Source organism: Ptiloglossa arizonensis, chromosome 3 (assembly GCF_051014685.1).
Source record: "Ptiloglossa arizonensis isolate GNS036 chromosome 3, iyPtiAriz1_principal, whole genome shotgun sequence".
NCBI classification, from domain to species: Eukaryota; Metazoa; Arthropoda; class Insecta; order Hymenoptera; family Colletidae; genus Ptiloglossa; species Ptiloglossa arizonensis.
Genome location: NC_135050.1, coordinates 27,768,167 through 27,794,278, shown reverse-complemented (window position 1 = coordinate 27,794,278; position 26,112 = coordinate 27,768,167). Strand labels below are relative to the sequence as shown.

Below are 26,112 nucleotides of genomic sequence, written 5' to 3'. Positions count from 1 at the left end.
ACTAGCCGTCGATTAGTTTCTTAATGCACCGTGCGCTGCTTTGGATTTCTTTTGTGAGGTGGCGCCACTAGATGCTGCGGTACATAGTGATTTTTAATTCGCGCTGTTTAGAATTCTGGTAACACTGTTCCGTAATCGATATTCGATCGCAATTTATGTCACGGGCATTCCCCGAATTATAACTTACGGAACCAACCATTCGACACGGATTCTTCGCAAAATGTATTTTCCGATAAAAGACGCGCGAACGCGATATCGTCGACGATACGCGTCGCTACTTTTTTTTACGCAACTGTGTAAAAAAAAAGAAAAAGAAAGAAAGAAAGAAAAGCGACGAGGGATTTATCGCGACATCCGACGAACGTGCCGTTAATACGACGGCGATAGCGGTGAAATAAAAAAAGAACTCGTCGGTAGCGGGAAAGTTAAACCGGAAGCGTGACGGATGTCGAGAGGCGCGAAAAGTTAATCCAGTTCAATGGACCTTTTGAATTTTACGAGCGGGAACGGTAAGTGGGGTCTCGTGCCGTTCTCATCAACACAGAATCCACGGTGTTTCTATGGGTGGCGGCACTGTAAAGACGAGACGAGTCAAACGTATCTGGCAATGTCATCAGTTACATTTATGAGGCCGTCAAGGATAAAGTGAGCACCTTGAGGTTGCATCATCGTCGCTTTAAATCCCGTTTACCCGCTCGTAAAAGTCTTTGACGACTTTGCCGGAGAGCTGCCGGTACAGCACGGGCAACTTGCCTGCCATAAAGTCAAGAATGGAGCTCCCCCTGCCTCGCCCTGCTCTCCTCCTAAGCTTTGACCGAAACCAACACGGAAAAGGGCTTGACATTTACTTATCCACTTTCCGATAATCGTCGCTCGTTATTTCGGATGAAGTCACAACACGAAGGAAATGCCGATTCACCGAACGTTTATGCCTCTCGTGACGTTTCGGCTCTTTATGCCTTTGCAACTGTGGTACTACCCCTGCGTACTACGTTGAGAGACCAATTTCTTCCACGTGTCGATGGAACCGATTATTCTTATTGGTCGCGATTCGCAATTTTTACTTGACAACCAGTATTTTCAACGCAGACATTCCTAACCTCTTCGTGCGTGTTATTTTCTTCGAGAAAAAAAAAACATTTTAATTCGATATCGTGACATTTATCTTAAGACTACGTCGCTGTGGCAAATCTTTGAGAAATTTAGTTACGAATATTTTTCAACGATTTCAGTGGATACAACTAAAGAGATTACGAAAATTATTATTATCCCTAGCCCTCTCGGATTCGGTTTTTTGTTCGTAAGGTAAAAAATTTCAATAAAAATAAAGTTTCATAAATTTATACAAAACGAGTCGTGTTTTCTTTAGACCTTTCGAAATGTCGCGGGTTCCTGGAATTTTCAAAATTTGCATCCTTTATTAAAATAAATATACACATTGCATTCGTTAATAACAAACGCCTTGTATAAATATTTGTATAATACAATAATAGAAACATATAGAACCGAATGGACCTTTCGCGCTGGTTAGTGACTAACCAATAAATATATATTCACAAAATTAATAAAACCTGCATAAACAAACGCTATATGGGTTTCCGAAAAGTCTTCTCGGATCAAAAGTTTGAAAAGCGATTGTTGAACCATTTAAAATTCTCCGTCCATTATCGGCCATTTTCAACAACTATTTTCACGGCACAATTATTATTGTTATCAATACAATATATTTCTTACATTTGTTTCTTGCTCCGAATTGGAAAACGAGACAGATTCTAACCTTAAAAATTAAGTAAGGTTATACGTTGACAAAAGTTTGTTCAACGATCCTTGTATACCGTACAGTTTAAACAATTGTTCCTAGTTTCGCGAGTTTCTCTTTTCCGGAAGACTTTTATCAATAAGCGCGGCGCGATCCAGTATTTCCTAACCTCGACTAACGTCGTTTGACTATCTACGGTAACGCGGTATTCGTTACTGGTTCGGTGAGCTCGTTCATGAATTGGAAATGCCGTACAGTGGCAGCGAAAGAAGTCATAAAACGAATAAAACCGCGGTGTATTGGAATATCATGGTATCAGCGCTACAGCGCCGCGTATGCCAGCCAGTACGCTGTATAAGTCAGTAGGAACATTTTCCGCGTTTACATTTCGAACGTTTGCACGCGCGTTGAACCCTTTCTTGTTACATTATTTACCGCTGTTTCCTCGAATGAAACGAACGCTTCTAAAACAGTGTTCTAACCTCGCACGGTTTTCGTTTAAAAGAAATACTAATTCGTATTTTGTTCCGTGCGAAAGTTCCTTTGCAGATACTCGATCGATCGAAGAGACACGGTGGATCCCGATGATACGAGACGTTCGATGGCCGCACACTCTCGTCGTAGCTGCAAGCGAAAGAAAAAGAAATTTAAATCGTACCGGACGTTACGACGCGTTTTACAGTGTGGCGAGTAGCGAAACTATCGCGAGGAATATTACGTAGGTGGTCGCACGGATCGTGGACGGCGCATAAGTTAAATTACTCCATGAAATTCAGACTAGCGACACTTAACGGTGTCGCTGGCGCGTAAAAGGTGCTCGGGCTGGCGGCGCGTCAGGTTAATACATTTTCTTCCGGTGCTCAACGTGTGAGGTACACGATTCCTTTTTACGATCTCTCTTAAAAGGCCGAGGGGATCCGTGATTGTCGTCGATGCCCGTCTTCGTCGTTGTACCCGGCCGGGCGTCGAACGCGGCCCGCAACTAACCTCCAAAATAGACCTCTGTGAACACACAATGAAACGATATCCCGAGATGTCGCACCAGTCCCGGCACCAGCACCGGCGCACGTGACAAATGCGCCACTCTAGGGACATTTTTATGCACCTTATTCAGCGTTACCATTCGCCACGGCGTATAAGCTGTTTATTAGACGGCCCGGCAAAAGGATACTCGAGACGTCGATTGTTCGAACTTTCCCACAGCGGCCACGGGGGGAGGGGGAAAACGGGTAGGAGAAAGGTCGGGGAGGATGCACGAAAGTTCCGACTCGTCGTCCCTCTCCCTCCCCGTGAGCGGTGGCTTTCACCGAGCCGGTGTATCCGTAACTCCGCGTCACCGCGTAAATCTTGCATCTGACGTCTCATAGATGGCACACTCTACGATTTTCTTTTCGCCTCGTGCAGGGAGGAAGATGGACAGATAGATCGAGATCGAGATCGAGAGAGAGAGAGAGAGAGAGGGAGAGAGGGGAGACCCCTGTGGAACGTTGCGTGGCGCGTTATTAAGGTCAGCCACCTGCCGCTCGATGGAGCTCACTTCAGGGATGAACACTATTATACCCCCTCTGCGCTATATCTATACATAACGGGGAGGGTGAAGAGAGAAGAAAAAAAAAGGGAAGAGAAGAAAAGAAGAAGATAGAACGGAGCCGTGACGGCGGAAGAAGAAGAAGACGAAGACGAAGAAGAAGAAGAAGAAGCGGGACGAGAAGAAGAACAGGAAGAGGGTTGGCAACGGGGTTTGGTCTGGCTGAACAAAGAAAATAAGAGACGCGAAACGACGAGGCGGCAGAGATGGTGCGCGCCGGTTTCTCCGTGAACCGGAGAGAGAGGAGAGAGGTCCCGGGACTCCTGGAGCCAGAGAACAGAATAAAGGAAAAGCGAGAAAAATGTGTCTAACGTGGCAGAGGCAATTCTTCAGCCGGAGTTGCCGCCTTAATGCTCGCCGGAGAAAGGCGATTGGTTCTCGAGAAGAGCCCGTGGGAAAGATGGCCGCCATTTCCCTCCAACCACCCGTGGAAGTGTCCCCCCTTCTCCATCGGGCTCGTCCCGTCTCTGTTCCGCTCGCCGTGGCCGTGCGGCGACCTACGAAAGAAACCCCGTTCGAGGAATAAAGGGGGAGAACACGCTCGGAGACTCTTATTCTTATTAACTGTTTAATCTTTCCGCGTGACGTACGGGACGCATTAAGCCGCGCGCGGATCTTGTTTATATTTCGTTGGAGCGCCACACGAGGACGCCGCATCTTCGTTACGCTGAATTCAAGGGGGCGCATCGTCCTCGCACCGACGTTTACCCTTTTCCTTTTTACCCGCGACCCTGTCTTGCCGGGATGGTTTTACGGTAGAATAAAAATCTTTTCGTTGTTCCTTTAACCAACGGGGTGCCCGTGGACGAAAGAAAACGAGTAAATACGCATCGGACGATCGTTTCGTCGGCGGCTTAATTTCGAGCCCGAAGACGCACCGATCGTCTCGCGAGTAACCCTCCGCGAGGGTATTTCCTCGAGCCGTTCGACGAAGAAAATGCAACGGGGTCGTAAAGACGACAGGGGGTGAAGACGGTCGCGAGCTCGAACATCGAGAGAACGAAGAATTTCGATGTTTTCGAGCATCGGGGATTCGGACGAGATCAAAGGGGTAGACTGTTCGACCCTTTGCAGCGAGTCCGGCGGTTTGTACCGTTCTTAGACCCTTTGCGGTGTAGCTTTTCGGACGAGTCGAGCGTGCCTCGAGTAGTTCGGTGTACGCCTTTCACCGAGTAGAAGTGGTCTCTTAGGTTCAACGGGGTAACGTCGAGTGTCTCTTTCTCTCGATGAAAATTGTAGATCGCTCGTCGTATTCCCCGGACACGGACTACCGTGTCGTCTTTTATAGAAAAAAATGTTAATTCTACAGGAAGGAGGACAAAGTACTTCCGAAAGTCAGATTCCCGGTAATATTTACCGGTCGCGATAACCGGATATTAAATTTTTTAATTCAAATTTCTCCTTCCGTATTCACGGTAAGTATTTTCCTATTTGTAGAACAAAGTTCCCTTCGGGACGGTTTCGATGTTCGCGACTCGAGAAACGATTACCCTCCGAATACTTGCTAGAACTCTTGTTAGAGTCTCGTTCGCGCTCGTCGCCTTTTAAATTCACCGGCAATCGTAAACACTGAGGATCGTCTCGTTGAAAATCGAAAAAGAGTCGTCCGTTCGCGACAACAATTTTCAACGGGCAAGAACGATCGCGTACGGGTTCGCCGAAGAGAGAGGATCGATCTATTTCGGAGGATGGTTTCGCGGTGGAAAGAGTGACAAGAGTAGGGGTCCACGGTGCGAGGGTGCAGCGCAGATAGCGGTGAGTTACATCTCTCAATTATTTGATAATGCCGCCGACACCGAGCCGGGGGGGAGCTCGTTAGAACTTAAAATGAGCTCCGCCGTAATCTTCTCAATGTTTATACTTGCCTCGTAAATCTCCGCGAATCTCGGAGCGGGCATCGTCGTGGCAACCTCGAGAGGAACAATAGACGATACAAACTTCCCGAAGAGTGGCTCTCCTGAACCTCGTTTAAACATTTTTACGTTGCACCGGTTTCCGTAAAAACTAGCCGGTAACCGCTGCACGGAGCGGCGGTTGCTCCAACCGCGTCTTAACGTCGCGGAGTCGCGAGTATTTGCGAGACAACGTATCGCGTAATTTCAGAGAGATTAGAAACAATCGTTGGTTCGACGCTCCGCAAAATGGTATTTCGAATCTTCGATCTCTTGGTTGTATCGTTTACACCTATTTCAGAGCATAGTCGAGACGCGATCGTAGTCGTCGCGATATCGCGAGACGGATAGGTTCCGAGATGTCGATCCACTCGAAGATCGTTTCATCTACTCGCACGGAATAGCCGGCTCCCGAAAAAAGAAATTCCATCGTTCGAACGGAACCCCGCTACTCTCTAACGAATTAATCGTCGTTGGTTTCCTCGGTTTCTTCCCCGTCTGGATAAACAAAAGCAACTCGCGCGCCGACGTACGGGCGCCATTACGAGCCACCGGGTATTCGTATTTATCGCTCTATTAGAGCATCCCGACGGGGTTCGCGATAAATCCAGTTTGACGCAGATTGCCTCGTAACAGGCGCGCGTAACTTACGCTTTTATACTTTCCTCGCGTGTCTCCCGCTATCGGCTCGTAAAATCGAATCGTACTCGGCGAATCCGCGTCTACTCTCCGCCGGTCGGATCGAACAAACAAACGTAAATTCCACGCCGAAAGGGGGGTTAGGGGGGGTGGTGGTGTGGCGCGGGGTCGAGGGGGTTGAATCGTCGTTGGTCCAGCGCGCGCGGTTACGCGCTCGCGATGTTTCCGCGCGCGATCGTCCCGGGGGTTAGAAATCGAAAATCGGGTCCGGGTAGCGTGGTCCGGGGCTAGCTCGAACGAACGACTCTATTAACGATAGCCGTCGAGATTACCGGCGCGCTTCCCAACGATCCTTGTACCGCGCGCCTCTCAAGGCCATAAATAGAGCGCCCTGGCATTCTCGGATAAAAGGAGAGGAGAAAAAGGATACGAGGCGCGTACGGGTCGAAACAACGACCGTGTCGGTACAAACCTGTCGGTCCTGGTGTCTCGTACCGCGCGGGTCGAGAAGAAAGAGAAAACGAGAGATAGAGAGAGAGAGAGAGAGAGAGAGAGAGGGAGAAACGAGAGACAAGGGACAAGGCGTCGCAGAACGCAGGGGACGCGGCTCGAGGTAAGAAGATAGGATTAGTCGTCGGAGAAGACGCGGAGGTCAGAGGCTGGGTACATCTAGATTAAGATGCGTCGGAGAAAGAGACCCGGGATAGGACAAAGGGGGAAAAGATGGACACAAAGGGGGAGAACGGAGAAAGGGAGGTTCGGTGTTCCCCCATTGCGGGCCAAAGTGACGAACGACGTCGCGGGACCTCGAACGGCTTTGCTCCGCGTCCATGGGTTTTCTCTACTCTCTCGATGATCTCGCCGGTTTCTCGGTGCCGGAGGACACAGAGGTAAGGGAGGGAGGGAGGGAGGGAGGGAGGGGAAGAAACTGACTCGACCGTGCCGCGTGACGTACGAGCACACGGGACCACCCCTGGCGATCAAATCCCGCATCTTCCAGACGGTTTCACACAAAAATCATATTTATCGCGTCGCCTACCTGCGGCCAACGGCGTGTCACCCTATTCCACCTTTATGGCGAACCGGGGCGACCGCTGTGGGGAAAGAGAGAAAGAGAGAGTAAGAGAGAGAGAGAGAGAGAAAAAGAGAGGGAGAGAGGAGAGACACTCTCCTCTTCTCTTTTAATCTTAGACTATCGCCGGTTACGGCCGACCGGAGTAATTGCCTCGCAAGGCCGAATTTATTGCAAAGTAGAAACTCGCTCTCTCGGCTTAACCCCCTTCCCCCTCACCGCTCTTCCCCCTCCTCGAAAGGGGTATGAATGTATAATGATCCGAACCGATACGGATTGCCGAGAACGCCGGGAGACGCAACGTGGGAATCCGCTTCGAAGTCGTTTCCACTTGGTCGTGGTTATCTTCGCGCGAATTCGGGAGTCCTCGCGAACGCGTCGCGTCGCGTCGCGTCGGGACGGTGTACGTTTTGTTCCGTTCGATAATTCTTGTCCCGGCAGGGCGTTACGTCGAAGGGCGGGGGTGAGAAAAACTTGGTTATAGTTTCCACGGCAATAGAAGAGGTAATTCTCGTTCCGGGGGTTTATCGAAAAGAGAGAGAGAGAAAGAGAGAGAAATCTAAAAGACCATCGAGCCTATTACGAGGAACTCCCGAAACAATAATCGATTGTTATCGACGCCCTCCTCTTTGGCGCGGATCGATAGAAAAGGGCGGCCGGTACCCCGCCGACCGCGAAACGACGCTTACGTCATCGTTACTCCTTTTTATTTACAAGTTTTCCGCCCTCCTCGGCCCCGGTAATGGCGATAGATGTGTTGCGCCCCGGAGGAGGGTCGAAATAGACACGAGGGTTCCAGCTAGACCAGGGCGATTCCAGAGCGAGGGACGAACGCCGTACCGTAACTCAAATCCGACTCAATTTCCCGAGGAAGAAAGTTCGCTCGCCGCTGCGAAGCTACAACGGTGCCGCCACCAGTCGTCGATCGGTTTATTAACCCACATCTTTACGACCGATTATTGCGATACCCTAACGATCCGGTTCGTCTACGGCGAGGCGATAAAAATTTCTGTACTTTCGGTTAAGCGTCCATCGTTGCAACGTATCGCGACGTCCTACGGGCGTACCCTCCGGCGAGAGGAAAATTACCTCCGCTGTGGAATCAAGGGGCTCTCTCGACCGAACGATAAATAAAATAACATTACACGCAACGAATCACCAAATTCGTTCGATTCGATTACCGAATTTTAATCCCTGCGACAAGTTCCACGAATCGTCCGAAATAAAGAAAAAAAGAAAACAAGAACACCGGGAAGTTTAGCGATCTGGGTTAACGTCTGTTCTCGAGCGTACGTATTTTTGTCCTTTTCGAAAATGCTCCATTGCGATATACGTTTCGATTTCTTCGCGTTTTCGCAGGGTACGGGTATTATTTTCATAATCCATGGAAAATGGTTCTTTTTTTCACGGTAGGATGATCGAAAGCGATAAGGTTGGATAAAGGAGACCATCGTTTCGTCCCGAAGGGATCGCGGCTTTCGGTCTCGTATTCTGGACTCGACTATCGTATCGTCTTAAAGCCGGGAACGACTATCGACGACAGAGATCGTTTTTAACGAACGATGCGAACCAAGGACCTCGAAATCGTCAAACGAAAACTTGAACGAAGATCGTGTTGCGCGACGATTGTAAAACGATGTTTCTACGAATTCTCCGGCTCGAGCGATACCGAGCGTGGTACTAGCAATGCGATTAAAAATATTATCAGCGACCAGAGTTCAATACCTTCTTACTCGAGTGGTTTTTCTTCTTCTATCGTTACCTGTACACCGTTAAATTCGAAACGTTTCAAAATTCATAGGGTGCCGAACCCATTGAACGTCTTCCGGATCGCAAGACAATAAGAAACCGAGAACTAGAGAATGGAACTTCTTCGTGCGTTACATCCATTTATCAACGATCGATTACAAGAACCGCGTGATACTAGCAATGTAATTAAAAATATTACGAGCGACCAAAGTTCAATAACGTCCTACTCGAGTGTTTCTCCTTCTTCTCTCGTTACGTGTACACCGTTAAATTCGAAACGTTTCAAAATTCATAGGGTGCCGAACTCGTTGAACGTCTTCCGGATCGCAAGACAATAAGACACCGAGGATTGGAGAATGAAACTTCTTCGTGCGTTGCATCCGTTTATTGCAACGATCGATTAGAAGAACTGGACAGGCGCGAACGGTTCGTAGCGTAACGTTAGCGACGCAGGGAAACGTTAACCGAGATGCTGTCCATTGATTTTTCGTCGAAGAAGAACGTTGCTTGAAAATTTCAACGCTAACCGGACGAAAATGGTCAAAGATCCACGGGAGTAGAGCCTCGAAGACGAGAACCAAGGTACGCGGGGATCGTACCGGTCGTTCGGTGACGGTTCCAGAAAAATCGAATCTCAAGGAATTCCGGAATCGCGAGATCGGCGACGGCGTATCGCGACGCCATTAGCGGTCCGAGGGGAAATGAGAAATGCCAGCAATGCCGGAGGCGCATTAAGAGGGCTATACGGAACGGCGTCGTAATGAATTAAGGGAAATCAGAAATTGCTTTAAATAGCACCGTAAAAATAAAGTTTATTTAAAGAAGGGTAAAACGAGAGAAGACGTAGGGTTGGTCGGGTAGGAGTGAAACGAGAAGGGGAGTTGCAGAAGGGGTGCTAAGTCGACGGTGGAACGTGTAGCACGGAAATTGCCGAGAAACGCGTATTAAAATTGCTGGATTTAGTAGGGAGATAAGCCGCGGCGGGGGCTACGAGCCAAAGGAAAAGAAAAACTCTCTTTTACTTGCGCACCGGCATTACCGTCGCCTCTCCGTTGTCGTTATCCAAAGCTTAAAGCTTAGACCGCGCCATCATCCTCCACCGACGCCTCCACCGTCTCCACCGCCGACGACGACGACGACGACGACGACAACGACGACGCCGACTCTTACAACTCTTTGCTTTCACCCTCCAACATACGCGACATTTAATTTACCGTTTCTTTTTTCTTACCCTCGGCTTACTACTTTTCTCAATTGGCCGTTTCTGACGCGCGTTTCCCCTTGTCCACATTTGCTTCCGGACTCTCGAGGGTAAAGGGTACTCCGCTCCGTTCGACGTTCCCCGTACTCGCTTCGTTTCGTTTTTACCTCGTTTGTTCGATGCGGGTCGTCGATGAACTCTGAAACATAGGAGACGTTTAACCGGCGCGAGAATTCGCGGACCGTCGATATTTTTAAACGCAACGCGACGAAACAACCACCGATGGAAATGCAATCCGTGTGCACCGATTTTGTGCATCGCGTGGTACTTTCTTCTACGATTCGAATTCTAATGTTCGTACGACGAGAACCTCTTAAGGGATCGACCAGATGTCTTTTCGTACGTCTAGAGAAATTAATATAAATTTATTCGAAATACATTTTATTATTATTATTTTCTTTAGTTACGGGCTTTAGGCCTTTTCGCGTTACACTGATTTCGAAACGACGACAGAGGAGTCGTTGAGCGTTCGGTTGTGACTAAAAAATAAGGCTAAGGATAAAGGAAAAATAAAAATAGAAAGTATAGAATTAGTCAAAGTGAGGAGATTAAAGAAGTTTATCCGTGTTGATAATTTGTTTGCCGTATTGGTTATCCGTACTAGACAATTACGGTCGTCTGAGGAAGTTCTGCTCGCACTTGTAGAAAATAATTTATTGTATCGCAAGTATCTCGTTGATACGTCGAGTTTAAATAATTTCACTATGTTTGCATCACACGACACATATTCTTTCTGCAGTAATTGCAAGACGTTACAAAACCATACGCAACATTTGAACACGCAACTGCTCGAACATCGCCGAAAATAAATAATGGAAACACTTTGTTTCGTAACAGTTCCTGAATTCTGCGTTACGGAACAATCGTTACGTGCGTACTCGTATTCGGTCGGTATTTGCAACCAGCGGTAGGTCGTTGAAGGTATACGAGAAATGAAAAGTTATTCTCACGGATAAATCAACCAACAAAGCCCATGGGATAAACTTTTCTTGGTTTCGCGTACATTCTTTGCGTGGATCTCTAAAGGTAGACACTCGTCTCGTTGAAAAGAAACCATTGTGCTGCTTCTGTGACGGTTGTTCTTAATTCGCGTCAGTAGTAATTGCAAAAGAATGGTAATTCGTTCCTGTGAACTGTTCGAAGAATTTGTATACTGCTGATCGTTCGAGTTACTTTCAAACGATACACGTAAGGGCGCAGATTCGAGTTTCAATCGAGAACAAATTGCAGACGATGATTAACGGGTAGTAAATTGTGAGAAGTGAACGATCGATTCACAGAGCTACTCGAACGTTTACAACTTTGAAAGTATTGGAAAGGAAAGGACCTCGAATTCCCTTTCGCGAACGTCAGCTTCGAACGTGAAATTGTTAACGGATGAGAGAACCGACGAACCTGTATCGAACGACTGAATGCACTTGCAACGTATCCGTTGCCAGTTTCTCTGACGAATTCGTCTTCGGACGAGTGGAGTTCCATTGCAGTTTATGGTTGCTGCTTAACAAACCGTAGCTCGACGAGGATCGAAGACCTATGGTGTTCGTCTGCCCCTGGCGTATATGTAGCACCACGTGCCGTTGTGCGAGCAAGGCGAACGCTAGTCGCGGACCCCTTGATCGTAATTTCTCGTTCGAGAGTTCGAGATAATTGGGTTCTCTTTGAGCGTCGTTTGACAAATATTTGTACAATTACGCGAACCGAAACCAAGCGTGTTCGAGTAGTGGGCGTACAAAGCAACGATAAAGGTGCTTAAAGGTCCATGGATTCGCTAAGTCGTCGCAATTTCTAAATACGAATTCTATTGCATTTTATTCGCCTTCGAAACAGCTGAGTGAATGTGAGATTATAAAGACAGCGAAGATGAGAGCAGGGCACCAAGATCACGAGTCGCTGACTTAGAAGCAAGAAGAGACCCTGATAATGCGTATGGGTAGAAGATCGGTGTTCTACCATTCTATCCAATGAATCTCGTAACGTGACATTTGCATCTAAAATTGCTTATTTATTTACAGGCAATAGACTCATTGGTTTACGAAGAGAAATAATCCTAGTGCGTGAATTAAAGAAAGAAAATTACCAAAGATTGTTTAACCGACAACGAAATTAAGGATTGTATAAAAGATTGGTGTTCTACCATTCTATCTAATGAATCTCGTAACACGACATTTGCATCTACAATTGCTTATTTATTTACAGGCAATAGACTCATTGGTTTACGAAGAGAAATAAACCTAGCGTGCGAATTAAAGAGAAAAGATTACCAAAGATTGTTTGACCGACAACGAAATTTAACGATTGTATAAAAGATTGGTGTTCTACCATTCTATCTAACGAATCTCGTAACACGACATTTGCATCTACAATTGCTTATTTATTTACAGGCAATAGACTCATTGGTTTATGAAGAGAAATAATCCTAGTGCGTGAATTAAAGAAAGAAAATTACCAAAGATTGTTTAACCGACAACGAAATTAAGGATTGTATAAAAGATTGGTGTTCTACCATTCTATCTAATGAATCTCGTAACACGACATTTGCATCTACAATTGCTTATTTATTTACAGGCAATAGACTCATTGGTTTACGAAGAGAAATAAACCTAGCGCGCGAATTAAAGAAAGAAGATTACCAAAGATTGTTTAACCGACAACGAAATTTAGCGAAAGATACATTGAAAAGGTCAGGAGGTACAGAATATTTATTGGTCAAAGTGCAAATACGAGTAATAGGATCAGAATTAAGGAAATGAGAAGCGTACCTATTCGAAAGTGCGAGAATACTTGAAAAATTGTCGCTATTAAAATCGATGCAGTTGTAGAAGCACCGATCGACTAAACAGTCGATGTCAGATTTGAGATTAACGGAGTCTGCCTCGGAAACGATCGTGCGATACGTTTCCAGAGAGACTTTTAAGATACGTTCGATATCGTTAACGAAGATTGAAATAACTTTTGGCAACGAGCGGGAAGAAATCGAGGTCTTTATTTTCACGGTCGATCTATCCGCGTGCTTTCGATCGATCGAAAAAACTTCTCCGGTCGAAACACGACTTCTCGCGAGATCCGAAAAAGTAATATTCGATGAAAAGATGACAAAAAGAAGAGACGATACGTCGTCGAGGCTCCCGCCGGATATCTCCGCGCAGATCGAACGAAAAATAAAGGAGTATACTCGACGATTAAAAGGTTGTTCGATATTCCGCGTTCGGTTCGACGCGTCGAGGAAACAAGGTACCCCCCCTCGTCGATCGTCGAGAAAACGTAAAAGAAGAGGAGTCTTTACACGGTGCCAAAAGTCCGAACAGGTATCCCGATTCATCCGTTTCCTCTCCCTCGTGCAGGAATATACGGATTCACGCGGTCATTATATCGTTTTCCCGTCTTCGAATCAACAAGGAGATCGTCGGTGTCGTCGTGTGTAGCTATACGGGACGCCGTATAGCCTCATCGGAGGCAATAATCCACCGGGGGGGAATCCCCCTTACACCGTCGTGCCCACTCAAACGGTCGTAGACCGCGCTTTTATGCCGTCGTAAAAGCGCAGTAACAATTAATAAGTATCTCGTAAAAGCGATTGTCGTTGACACCTTTTTGAATGACAGGGGCGGGTTGGGTGGAAGAAGGAGCAACGGTGACGGAGGGAGAGGACGAAAGACGGAGGAGAGACGAGAGAGAAATAGAGAGAAAGAGAGAGAGAGAGAGAGAGAAATATATAAAGAGAGAAAGAAGTGTCGACGAGCAGTCTCTCTCCTCTCCGTTTCTCGCGTTAGCGGCCGACGACGTAAAGTAGGTGGTCCCCCTCACCCCGTGATTGGCCATAAATTTCATTTACGCTTAAGCCGTTACTTTTAATCAGGCAGTTACGCGTACTGTCGTACGAGCTACCTATCAGACTTCTGACGTTTTAACGTCCTCTGTCTCGTAGCTGGCGCTCGCCCCGACGCCGCGAGCCGCGCGGAACCTCTCGCCGCTGCGCCGGGACGTATAAACGCGTTTTACGATTTCGGGGCACTCTGGTCGCGCACCGTGGACACGATCGTCGGTTTCTCCTGTCGTCGATTCGATGTCGTCGACGATAGGAACTCGCGCGACTCCGAAACGAGGGAACGCAGCCGAGATCCTTTCCGATCGGATTCTTAGACGAACGTGTCTCTCTCTCCGTCGCTGCGGTTTCGCGTCGACGATCATTCGGCGAGCTCGTTATCGCGATTTAATCGCGCGTCCCTGTCGGTGATTTATCGAGATTTACGATTCGTCCCGCGGCGCCGGTACCCCGTATAATTAACTCCTCCCGGCGAAATGTAGTTGCTACTTGGAATACGCCGACGCAGTAAATTCTTGGGAAAAAATCACTTTCGCCGAAATCGCTTTATTCGTAACGCTCCTCGCGAGAACGAAGCCGCGCGGGCTGTGTTCCTGCCGGATTTACGAACCGTATTTTTACTCGGCAACGACGTTGCCCCGCGACGATTAACAACCGGGAGGGAGCGAACGCGACGATCTCGTTCGGACGATAACGAATAATCGCACTTGCGTTGCGGCCGTCGTCTCGTTTCGTAACACTCTTCTCGGTATCCCCGTATCTGTTTCCCATCCGAAACTATGGAAAATTTTCTCATCGTTGGCTCGCGCTACGGAAATTTTCTCGACGAGTCCGATTGTATTTCAAGTATTACAAAATCAACATCGATTACGAGCTCGAACCGGTATCTCGTTTAAACGTCCAAGGTTTTCGACGCTCTTGCAATCGCGACGGATTCGCGCGGAAAGCGTTCTCGCGTCTCCGTTGCTTTCCAAGACGGATGAAACGTAGTCGATTCCGCCCTTATTTTTAACTCCCGCGCAAAATCGAAATCTTCGGTCGGTATCGACGCGTTACGCGTTACGTGTGTAAATTCCGCGATCGTGGAAACACTCTACGCCTCTTCCATCGAATATAATAACGCGAAGGGGCGGAGATTCTCGCGCTCCAAATATTTAACGATATTTCCGAGCAGAGAACGGAACTATTTCGCGTTCCGCGATCCTCTCGAAGCGGTCGTTACCGCGGAATTATCGCCGGTTCCGATAACGGTGAATTGGAGTACGCCCGGCCGTCGAAAAAGTTAATTTCCTTCGTCGAGTCTTCCGTATCCATGAATATTCGAGGATTTTCCCCGTGCTCGGCGAAAAACGGATTCAACGGAAGACAGAGCCGCGGTTAAACGTACGCGGGCGCGTTACGCAACAAACACAATTCCTCCCCGGCGGGCATTGCGGGCGTTTCGCCGGTTTGCGGAAGGGCGCGAGAGAGCAGACTAGATAATAATGCGCGAACCGGATATAGGGAAACGGTAGCCGCAAAGCCACGGTCAGGTCCGCGTCGTTGCCTTAATTAAGTTACACGCCGCTCGCATTGTTCCCGAGCGTATAAATGTCACTGGGAAAGAGGGGAGAATGATATTAATTAGTTTCAATACCGGCTTCTCTCGCGTTCACGAAACCGCGCAACGGCCGGTTCTCTTCTCGTATTTTTGTCCGCGAAATACGCCGCACTGCGCGGGACTCGTACCTTATTTTTCCCCTAACGGAGAACTACCGAGAGAAACGAAATTTCGAGACGTCGTTGTCGTCGTCGTCGTCGTCGTCGTTTCGACTCGGTGTTCAGCCATTCGTAGGAATCGCGAACTCGACGCGAGCAAAGTATTTCCCTGGATCGAATCGACGATTTCTAACGTTCGCGGATTCGAGCCCGTTGCTATTATCGTTGGAAAATATTGTATCGGACGAACGAGACGTCGAGCGAGGATAGAAAGAGGTACGATGGATCGAGGAGAGTGTTTAATCGCGTACAAGTACGGTAAATGAAACGAAATAATTTCTCTTCGCCGAGAACGATAATTGGATCCGTGGTGGTTAACTGCTACGTTTGTAAAAATACCAACGAAGCTGGAACTTCCTCCAGTAGGAATCCTTGGAAACAACTCCGCAAGAAGTATCTCCGAAGAATTCATTTCGTTTGTAGTTTTCTTTCTTTTTTTTGTTTTTGTCGAGAAATTCGGATGGTTTTACGTTCGTATCGAGATCCTCCGATTTAACTCGAGTTACGACCGAATATCGCACATCAGGAACTATTTGTATTTATCGCGCGACAACTAACCATCTCCGAGTATCTCCCGTTCAGTGGGGGGTGGTTTCCAACCGATCGATTTTTTGGATATTTTCAACGATACTCGCGAACAAGCTCGTGGCTAAGCCGCGCTCGTAAACGTAATTTTTAATTATTGTTAACGCCTTTAAATACGCCGCACCGGGATCGCATTAAATATTAGCCGCGAAACGGGCCGCGGAAATTTCGAAATATTTACGGAGATAAGAACCGCGAACGACCGCGTGAATTCATGGCCTCGCGATTAACTATACGTTAGCGGCCGGGAAACGATATTCGCCGATTCTCGTTTTTATGTCAGAACAATCGAACGCCGCGTGTTATCGCGGTTATCGTTCCGGATGCACGATTACGCGTCACCCGTGGGATCGTACGTCCCGGCTGTCGCGACTTCTATTTACCTGGAAATTATACGTTCACGATGGTCTCGCGACGCGCGCGTAGCTTCGCGTTAGCGAGTTTTTATCACCTCGAATTTTCCACGAATTTAAAATTTTCGACTCCCGAGCTGCGTTTCTAAATTATCGATCGCCGGTTTCGAACCCCCCTCTGCCGCGCGATTTATTTCGAAGCGAACGCGTCTGTTCGAACGGTCTAATTTTATCGCGATTCTGCGCGCGCAATTCTTGCAAAGAACGCCCTTGTTTCGCGAAACGGTGCACTCTCTGTGCGAACAAACGGATTGCAAAATTACCGCGTATTTCGTTCCGGACGCTTCGTTCGTAAAAATCAACAGAAACTGTTCCCGAACAACCTAACCGAACACTTTCGACTCGTTACGAAGGGTTCATTTTGTACGCCTTCGTCGAGTAACATTTTCATCCCACGTTTTTAATTGCGTTCATTTGGACGACAATTTTGTCCAAACGAAACGTCGTTCGATCGACAAAATGAATTTTGAACGAAAGAAGAATGAACATTCGTGCGTTACCACCTTTACTTTTACGTATCGGAAGCTAAATATCGGTTCGATGGAAGAAACATCGGTTTTCGTTTCTCGAGCAGAATTTCAGCCGTTCTTGAATTTAACGATGGTCTCGATTCTCCGAATTCGACAGCCTCGAACGAAATCGATAAACCTGTTCGAAAGACAATTAATTACCCGAGACCGGATCGAGATTCCCGGATCGACTCGAGCGTCGTTCAATGTCGACGTTTCCAGGGGGTATAAATGAGGTGCGTATAGAGACAGGAGGGCGCGGGGCATCCTCGGGTGGCGCTAAGCCAGCTTTCTCGTGGCCCGACGGCCGCGGAGGGGTTGGAAATACGTGGAACGGGAGGACGGAGGGCAGAGCAATAGCCTTTACGACTCACCCATAGTATCGAACGATCTATCCGACCATTAAGATAGTCTCGAAACGATTCGGTAACCTTTGGGTCCGTGGAAAGCGATACGCTATCAAGTTGGTAGCCCGGTGGCGCGACGTTTCGTGAGCGTATAGGAAAGCCGCCCTTTTGCCTCTTGTCGTCCGTCCTTTCACCCACCGCCATTTTGTCTTCTTCCTTGCATGCCGCGACGTCGATAGGATTACTTACTGCCTCTATCCTCGACGGAGCAACCCTTATCCGCTTCACCTTCCGATCGTATCGCACCCCCGTCCTCTTCTCGCCCATCTTGATTTCTCTCCAATTCGTCAACGACGTTCGGCGGTAGTTATCGACACCTCTTCGCGATTTCCTTCCCATTTACTTCGACGAATGCCCCCTGTGAAAGATCCGTGATCGATAATAATTAGCGAGTTTGTCACTCGACGGTCAATTTTCGAGAGGACTACGCCGGAGTGAGATACGTCGAGTCAAATTTATCGAACGTACATCCAAGTTTTACGTACATAAAAACGATCCTTTTTAAACATATTTTTTACGTTTCCAGCCAGGCCTACTGGCAAGAGACTTTGGTAAGGTTATTCCAGAAGACCCTGCCTCGGACGAGATACAATGTCGGTGCTTTTCCTATATCCAGGGATGAAGCACTTAAAACAGGCCACCCGGATAATTTCTTTATTCTTCTAGATGGGAAAAAAAAGAATGCTTCGGACGCGGGTTAGCCGACGGAGTCGCTTTAAAGATATTCACGACAATGAAACGTCGACGAAGCCTCCGCTCTGGAACGTAGAAAATGGCACCTCGAAAGGGAGCACCTTTCGTACGAAACGTTTGCCTCTGTACCTTTAAAGATAACGGAGTTACTCGAGTCAATAACGACTTTACTCGCTGAAGAAAATTGCGATCGACGATTAGCAAGAGTCCGAATCCTACGTTCCACTTTCAGATAAAGAAGAGATATCGTATTTGGGGGCAATATTCGAAGAAGCGGTCCCGATACGGGGGTTTCGTTAGAGAAATCGGGTAGCCAGAACAGGGTGTACTCTAATTAAACGCCTTTCATTTCGCCACGCCATTCGCGAAGATTTCGTTTCCTTGGCAAATGTTGATCGGGAGAATCATTGGGAGCGCTATCGGATCGAGACTAATACGGCAGTAGATAATGGCACTCTCGTGTACCTAGCTGCCGTCTTTGTCTATTACGACCACCGTAAGCCCCAAGACTCGACTCGAAATGCTCGTGTCGTTGAAACAGGAACGCGTTTGTCACGATTTTCTCTTCGCGGACACCCTACGGAATAAACCAGCGATTACGTACTTTTTAATGGAGCGACATTACCGAACACGATAATCCGTGGACATCGGTATGTACAAACGATTCCTTCGTCCGGTTTTCGAAACCTCCTCGCTCGACGACGTATCTCCCTTCTCCGGATTCAATGGAACCATCGCGAAAAGGGAGACCGGACATCATTCTTGTCGAGCGTGTTCATTAAAAGGGGGACAGAGTCGATTCTCCGAGAAAGGTAGCGATCGTTTATCTTGTTCATGAATATTATCTATCCACGAACTGCCCAGCTGTGCTTCTTTCACCAAAGAACGCGGCTCGCTTCACGGTGCAGCGGAAAAGGGGACGATTCCTTAAATAAATACGAGCTTTGATTTTTCGAGAGAATTGATTTGGAAAATTCCACCAAGATATCCGTGGAAAACTGTAAACAAAGTATCTTATAGTATTAAAGTGTGTACCTAATTCTTTCTTACTGCTCTTGATTGTTTTCTAAATGTTCAAAAGAGAGAAATTAGCGATCGAAACAATTAAACGCAGGAAGAGTCGATCAAAGTATCTATTTATTATTTTAAAGTATTTTACAGCGTGTTATCCTTTCTTATTTTACACGTTTTTTACTTTTCTCATTTTATTACTCGATATTGTACTCTTGTTACCTTGTTTCCAAAACTGTATTTACTCTCTACTCGATACTGTATCTTTCTTTCTTTAATGCACAGAATCTGCAACAGAGACGCGCGATTATTATTATTATTATTTACAAACGAAAGGTTATACGACGCTGTACCACAAAATACGCATCCTAGGAGTCGAACTCTTGTGTATATTCCTCGGCATTTTATCGTAAAACTAAAATCGTCGATTAAAATAGTTGTCGATTTCTTAGCGAAAATGAAAAAAAGTGTACAGTTATTACCTATTTCCGGGGCGAAGAAACCGACCACCCCTTAAGTCGCCGGAATGAGACCTCCGTTGGGCCGAGCGTCAGGACCCTCGGGGGCTTGATCAGGACCATTTAACGGAACGCTGGAAAAACGCGCGATTCGAAACTAGAAATGGCCAGATAAAATATAAAACGCAATATAAGAGCGTTCGGTTAAGAGGCGGTGGTAAAAAGACGTCGGGCGAAGGGTGTGGGTGTCATGCATATACATCGAAGGGAATGGAGAGCGTCATGCGCCGAGGAAGTGGGGACAGGGCTTGCGCGGGAGCATTGCCGGAAGCTCCGTGTTTGACGGGGGGGGTTTCCCCTGCATGGGAAAAGGAGAGGGAGGGGGACGGTTCTGTGAGTTTCTAGGATGGTTTCAGCGTGGAGAAGGGGTGGAATGGAATGGAATGGAATGGAGTCGAGCGTAGTGGCCCGTAGGGCGGCGAGGGGGTTGCCGAGGGGCCGAGGGGCCGAGGGGCCGAGGGGTCCGGAGATTGATAACGCAATTCCAAGACTGCCATTACCCCCGTCCACCAAACTCGCTCCGGCGCTTCTATCTTTTTTGCTTTTCTGCCTCCCTCTCGCTTTCGCCCCCTCGCCCACCTCCTCGTTCCGCCGGCGAGCGGGAACCGGCGAGTTTTAGAAATGTTAACTCCATAAATGCCACGCCGTTCCTTTCTTCTTCGTTTATTTTTTTTTTCTTCTTCCTTTTTTTTCTTCCTCTCCTTTCTTCGGGCAAGGAGGAGTCAGAGGGAAGGCTGCCCCGACACGCAGCTTCGCTTACGGCGAATAAAAGGGATTAGGTTACCAAGGGCTGAGGAAGAGGGTAGGAGCGAAGGATCGCGAACGGTCGCGGGGTAACGCGAAACCGGTAACCTCCGATTGTCCGGTACACGCGATCTTGACCGTTTCTAAAACGATCGGAGATCGATCTTGCTGGACGACTGTTCCAACGATTCGACGTTTCCACGTTCCGTCGCGAAATCGTGCGTTCCGCTCGGCGGTTTACCGAACGGTTCGTCCGGTTTTAACGGGAACGCTCGAGAACGCTTTCGTATTTCCAACGAAGGGGTAATTTTTACGCTCGCACGGAAGCCGGAAAGGAAACGTTGTGAAACGAAGGTCGTTGGAAAAAGCCCGGCTGATCTTAATTCTAAAGACGAAAGGGGAATACCTGCGCGGGAGGTAGAGGAGTCGCGGAGATTGATAATCCAATTTCAAGACTCCCATTATCTCCGCCCACTAGCTCGCTCCAGACCTTCCAGATCCTTCGGAGGTTCTTTCAGGATTTTCCTTGCTTTTGACTTTTTCCTTCTATAAGAGTTGATGAATTTTATGAATGGTCTTCTCGGTTCCTACGGCCGCTCTACGTGCCGGAGGAATGGAACGTTTGATCGAAGATTTCGCGGAAAAATTCGGTAAAATCGCCGGTAACGTTGAACGCTTTGCATTGTACGATTTATCGAACCGGTACCGGTGTGGCAAGTGTTCCATCGTCCGTGTAACTCGACGCTGGAATAGATTTCTCGTAAACGAAGAACAAATCGTAAATCAAATTTACCGTGACAATATTTTATTCCACGGTCTCTCGACTCGGTTCCGTTGGAAGGAGAGGACCACCCTCTTTTCGGTCGCGTAGCGAGATGCGAGTCGTCCAGCACGAGTCCGTTCGTTGTTACGAAAATTGATCGCGCTGGAAGCGTTCCGTACCGCCATCGGTCACCACGGTTCGCCCTCCGAAACAAAAGGGGTTGACCGTACGATTCCCCGGCGCGAAGATGTTCCCGCCCCGCCGTATGACCGACGAGTCACGAACAGCGGCGCGGATAAAATAAAAATACCCGTGAGAATTATGCGGCGCGTGAAAGCATGAGATTCGCGTTTAAAAATTGCAAACAATTCTGCGACCGAGTATCTTTCACCCGGAATGGTATTTCCTCGGTGGTGGTAGCTGGCTGGCTGCCGTCGGCGGCCGGTGTCGGCGTTATCCCGACGAGCCCCCACCAGGCCAGTATTTCCTCGGTAGGAAAGCTCGCGTTTTCGCCTCGCTTCCCAAATCCCGCCAGAGAAGTTTTCAGATGCAGACTGCGCGTTCACGTGGACGAGCGTTGCTCGTAGGCGGGGTTGAAGCCCTCGTGGAACGAGGTCGGCCCGAGCTTTCCGAAAAATACCATTATAACGATAATTGTATGCGCGGAATGCCGCCCGTGGATCATGTTTATTCCCTCGCCGTGCACCCTCCGCGGACCAGAACCGACGAGGGTGGTAGGTATTTGTTTAAACGGGGTACACCTAGACGGTGCATCGCGGAAACGTATCGCGAAAGTTGCTCGCGCAGTTTCGGAGCGAGGTTTCCTGCGGTTGCACGAAAGGGTTGGTAGCACGGAGAACGGCTGGAACGTGGATACGACTCGACGAAGATATTTTTACGACGAACCGTTTGTCATTGACGTTCGTCGCGTCGTTTCGTAGAGAAACGCGAGAGTTTGGTCGAAAGCTCGAGTCAGCTCTGTGTCGTTTTTGCGCGCAAGGGTCGCGGAGAGTGCGGATCGAGTTCGAGAAGGAAACGCAAACTTGTGGACAAATTTCCACGGTGGTCATCTTTACGAGGCTACAATGTTCGGAGATTATAGAATTGGCAACAGAGGATAGCGAGCTTTGGCTTCGCTTCATCGGGAATCTAATGACGCGCCGATAACGCCGTGTGCTTTACGGTTAACCCCTGCTAGCGTGGAGGTTGGCTGCTAAATACGGATACGCGATAGGTCGATCGGTCGATTAAAATACTACTCGGCGGTTACCGATTGCTCGGTAGCGATCGCAAATGGCGGGAAAGCACGTTCTACGCGCCACCGGTGAAGAAAAATCCAAAGGAAATGAATGAGTAGAGAGGCGGAGAAGTTTACCGTGGAATGGTCGCGCATTGAGTAGAAGATAGGAAAGTGTTAATCCTGGCGAGCAACTTTGCCCCTGTAGGGAACTTGCACGCTTATGCCGAGAGGATTTCCATCCAATAAATTTGGAGCTTTGTATAAGCTTTCCACGCTTGAGTTTAAATCCCGGCGTCGGTGCGGGCTTACGTGCCGCTGTGTAGAGATAGCTATATATCTGTAAAGAGGAAAACCCTCTTTCCCTCTGCTCTGCGCCAGACGATTTCAAAAAGACGTGCGAAAATTATTGAATACTTTTCGAAAGCTCGCCCCGTTACAGTTCTACGAGCGTTAGTGCCGGTAAGCCGCTAAAAATATTAAATCGATACCCGGCTTTCCACGATTTTTGTCGCCCATTTTATTTACACGCGCGTCGTATTAAACGCAACGTTATCGTTACGAACTTCCAGCTATTTTTCAGTCGCGGTTGTTCGTTCGACCAAGTCCGCGCGCTCCTTGGTACGATATTTTTTTTTTTTTAAATATCCCGTAACGAGAGATTTCGAAAACTATCGGAAAACGATCGTCGATGGCGCGAGTTGTAAGTTATCGCGAATAGAAATAAAAACGAGTTCGTTGTAATGCTCGAGCACGATTTCCGGCTACGCAATACCGACGAAGCAAAGATTTCGATGCTTTTCGAAATATCGTTTACATATTCTCGAAACGGTTTCCACGGCTCACCAGGGGTGCAATAAGGGTTAATATGTATCCGAGGGGACGTTACACGAGTTCGTTTCTCCGTGTCCGCCTTGTCCTTCTTCCTCCCGACTTTCCTCGCCGGAGGCTCGAGATTAGAAACTTTTTATACGAACTCACGTGCCCTCTACCCTTCATGGTCACCTTCAACCCCTCGGACGCTTTAAGCAAATTGTCCCGACGTGACAGATGTAAACTGTTTTATCGCAGTCGAGTACCCTTTCCTTATTTCACTCCGGTCTTTCGAATCCCGAATCTTTCTCGCCGAGTTTCTGCATACAAAATGAAACAGACGTGCTCGCAGCTAACAAAAATTATGTACTCGACCGTCTTGTATCGCTCGTTACGCTATCGTACCCGGCGGACCTTACATCACGCGACCGAAGCTCGCTCGTATAAATTAAACAAGACGGAACGCGCATAAAATTCGAACACTTGGTTCGAACGCGTACATCTTTTTCGTTTCGGTGATTTCAATGCTTGATAAGCCACCGCCCGTCTACACCGTACGCATAATCAAAAGATACTCGCCAAGATAGTCTTTCACGGGCCATAAGTTTTATTTAACGATTTTTTTTATACTCGGAAGCAGCAATTTACGAAAGATTATAACGTATAACGCGAAATGGACACCGAATGAAACCTTGAGAGGGAAATATAACCATCGTCGAGATGCTCCAGAAGAATACTCGACCCGATGTTCGACAAGCCACGAAGTTTGCGTATTAAATATATTATTCCAACGTGGAAAATAGTGAATAATTTTCGTATCAACGACGCGAGTAATACTCGCATTTCTCAACGCGCAACGTCGTTCGAACAATTACGAACGAGAGCAAAAGGTTTTGATAAAATATCTCGTTCACCGAATTGTTCGTCGTATACTATTGTTCTCTTCGCTCGGATTGTTGAAATTCAGCCAAGGTCGCGGCAATTCGGAACCAATGGATGGTCCTACCTTCGCGTTAGGGCTGCGAGAATTTTGACCCCGCTGGAACATCCCAGCAGACAATGAGACTTTGGAAAAGGTTCCCGATGGTGGGGCGCGAGATCGGGCCGAACGTATGTAAACAAGGGATCGAATATAGAGGAGAAAACAGTGCGCGAGAGCACCGGGAACGAATTCCCATGCGGGAGTAAGATATTGGTTTTCATCCGGCTCGTTTCAGTGCTCGTAACGTTTGATAAAAATGCGTGTTACGCGTTCCGGGCCAGACCCAGCTCGGACCGAAAGGGCGCCCAGGGAATCGTACGCGAAGAGATCACGAGAATTCTCCCTCTGGCTGGTCCCTGTTCAGGTATTTGCGCATAAGAGGGTGACGGCCGAGTCTGGCCCTATAAATACCTACGCGCGATGATATCGTCTACCGGCAGATTTTTTGGATACCGCGGGAAGAAAAAAAAGAAGAAAAAAAAAAAAGAAGAAGTTGCCACTTCGTCCAGCCCTCCTCTTTTCGAAAGCAGTCGCTTTGCATGCTTATCGTCGACGGCGGAGAGCTTTCGCCCACCGCGCCGACGAAAATTCAATTCGCTCGATCTTCTCGTCCCCGTTTTCAGATTTTTCGTATTTTTCATCGTTCGCGTACGCGGAACGCGTTCACCGTTCGACTTTACCGGCGAGAACTCGCGACCGAATCGAAACCGAAGCGTCAACGAGCAACAACGTTACGAACCCGCGACACCTCGATGTTCCAAGGGACTTTCACCTTTGTTCGCGCAAAGATTATTAAACGTTTGTCACGGGGGAAGAAGTTCCGTCGCTTATGATCCGTTTCCCTCGTTTTCTCCGGCTGGAATCGTTTCCGCATTGCCGCGGCGAGATTCAGGGCGTAATAATCCGGCAGACGGAAGCCATTTTGGTGCGCATACTGATGTGCCGTGGACGATCATTACCCTGTTCCTTGTTGTAAAAAGTGGTCGATGAACGTGCCGCCGGCCGGGGCGGGGAGTATTTCGCGTGATGCATCCTTACACCGCTTCTCGCCACGGCTTTTGATTTTTACAATATGTCTTGGTAACGATTATGTCTCATTTACACGGGTGAAACCCGTGGCGTGCACTCGCCGGAGCCAAACAGAGCGTTTTCGCGCGTCGCCATTGCAGTCGCGGATCTCCTATAAAACTACGAATCGATGTAGCACCGATTAACGACACTCTACCGACTTTATCATACGTTTTCCCGATTCGTCGGATCGGTTTCCAAATTATCGCCTCCGATTTATACGATCTCGTGCGATTTTTGCGCCACGTTAATTTGCTTCGTGAAATACAATCTCATATTTGATCGAATAAAGGTTAGCGCGACAAGTCGAGCCTTGTTACGGGTTCCAGAAGTTTCGTCGGGGATTTTAACGAGTTTAATTCGAACGCGAGACGTTCCCAAACCAGTCGATTTTCCAGTCTCCTAATAAAACAGGAGCCTGATCAATTGACCGCGCGATCCATGGCGTCGTCCATCGAGTATTAACCGATTCTCCTTGAATCTTGCACCAGTTGGATTATCGGAGAGCGGTGAATGTTTTTTTTTAAATTTATCGCGACACTTATCCACCTTTGATCGATTCCACGGTGATCGAACGATGGTCTCGGAACGGTTAATCGATAATCGCGAAACACAGCCACCGCGTCGAGTGTCGTCGAAACCGTTCGTATCGAATATCCATTCGCAGCGTAATTTTTACATTCGCGAATAATACCGGACGAATCGGAGACTCGCGTTCGTCCCGTTCGCGAATTCGCCGATTCGTCCGGATTCGATTAGCGAGGGATTCGTCCGCGTTTAATCGATCGTTCGCAAAGATTACGGTCGCGGGTACGCGTCTCTGGCGGG

The 26,112-nt window shown here is 48.0% G+C and overlaps 1 protein-coding gene across 1 annotated transcript in view; it reads right to left on the bottom strand.

Moving 5' to 3' along the window:
- Positions 1 to 1,408: 1,408 nt before the first annotated feature.
- The window catches only part of LOC143144948 (uncharacterized), an 87,570-nt gene continuing 62,866 nt past the window's right edge, over positions 1,409 to 26,112 (bottom strand). Inside the window, exons 2-3 of the mRNA XM_076307829.1 lie at positions 9,931 to 10,099; positions 1,409 to 2,383 (exon numbers count right to left, since the gene is read on the bottom strand). Coding sequence (XP_076163944.1) covers positions 2,224 to 2,383; positions 9,931 to 10,099 — 329 coding nt within the window. The 3' untranslated portion in view covers positions 1,409 to 2,223. The remainder of the gene's footprint in view (positions 2,384 to 9,930; positions 10,100 to 26,112) is intronic.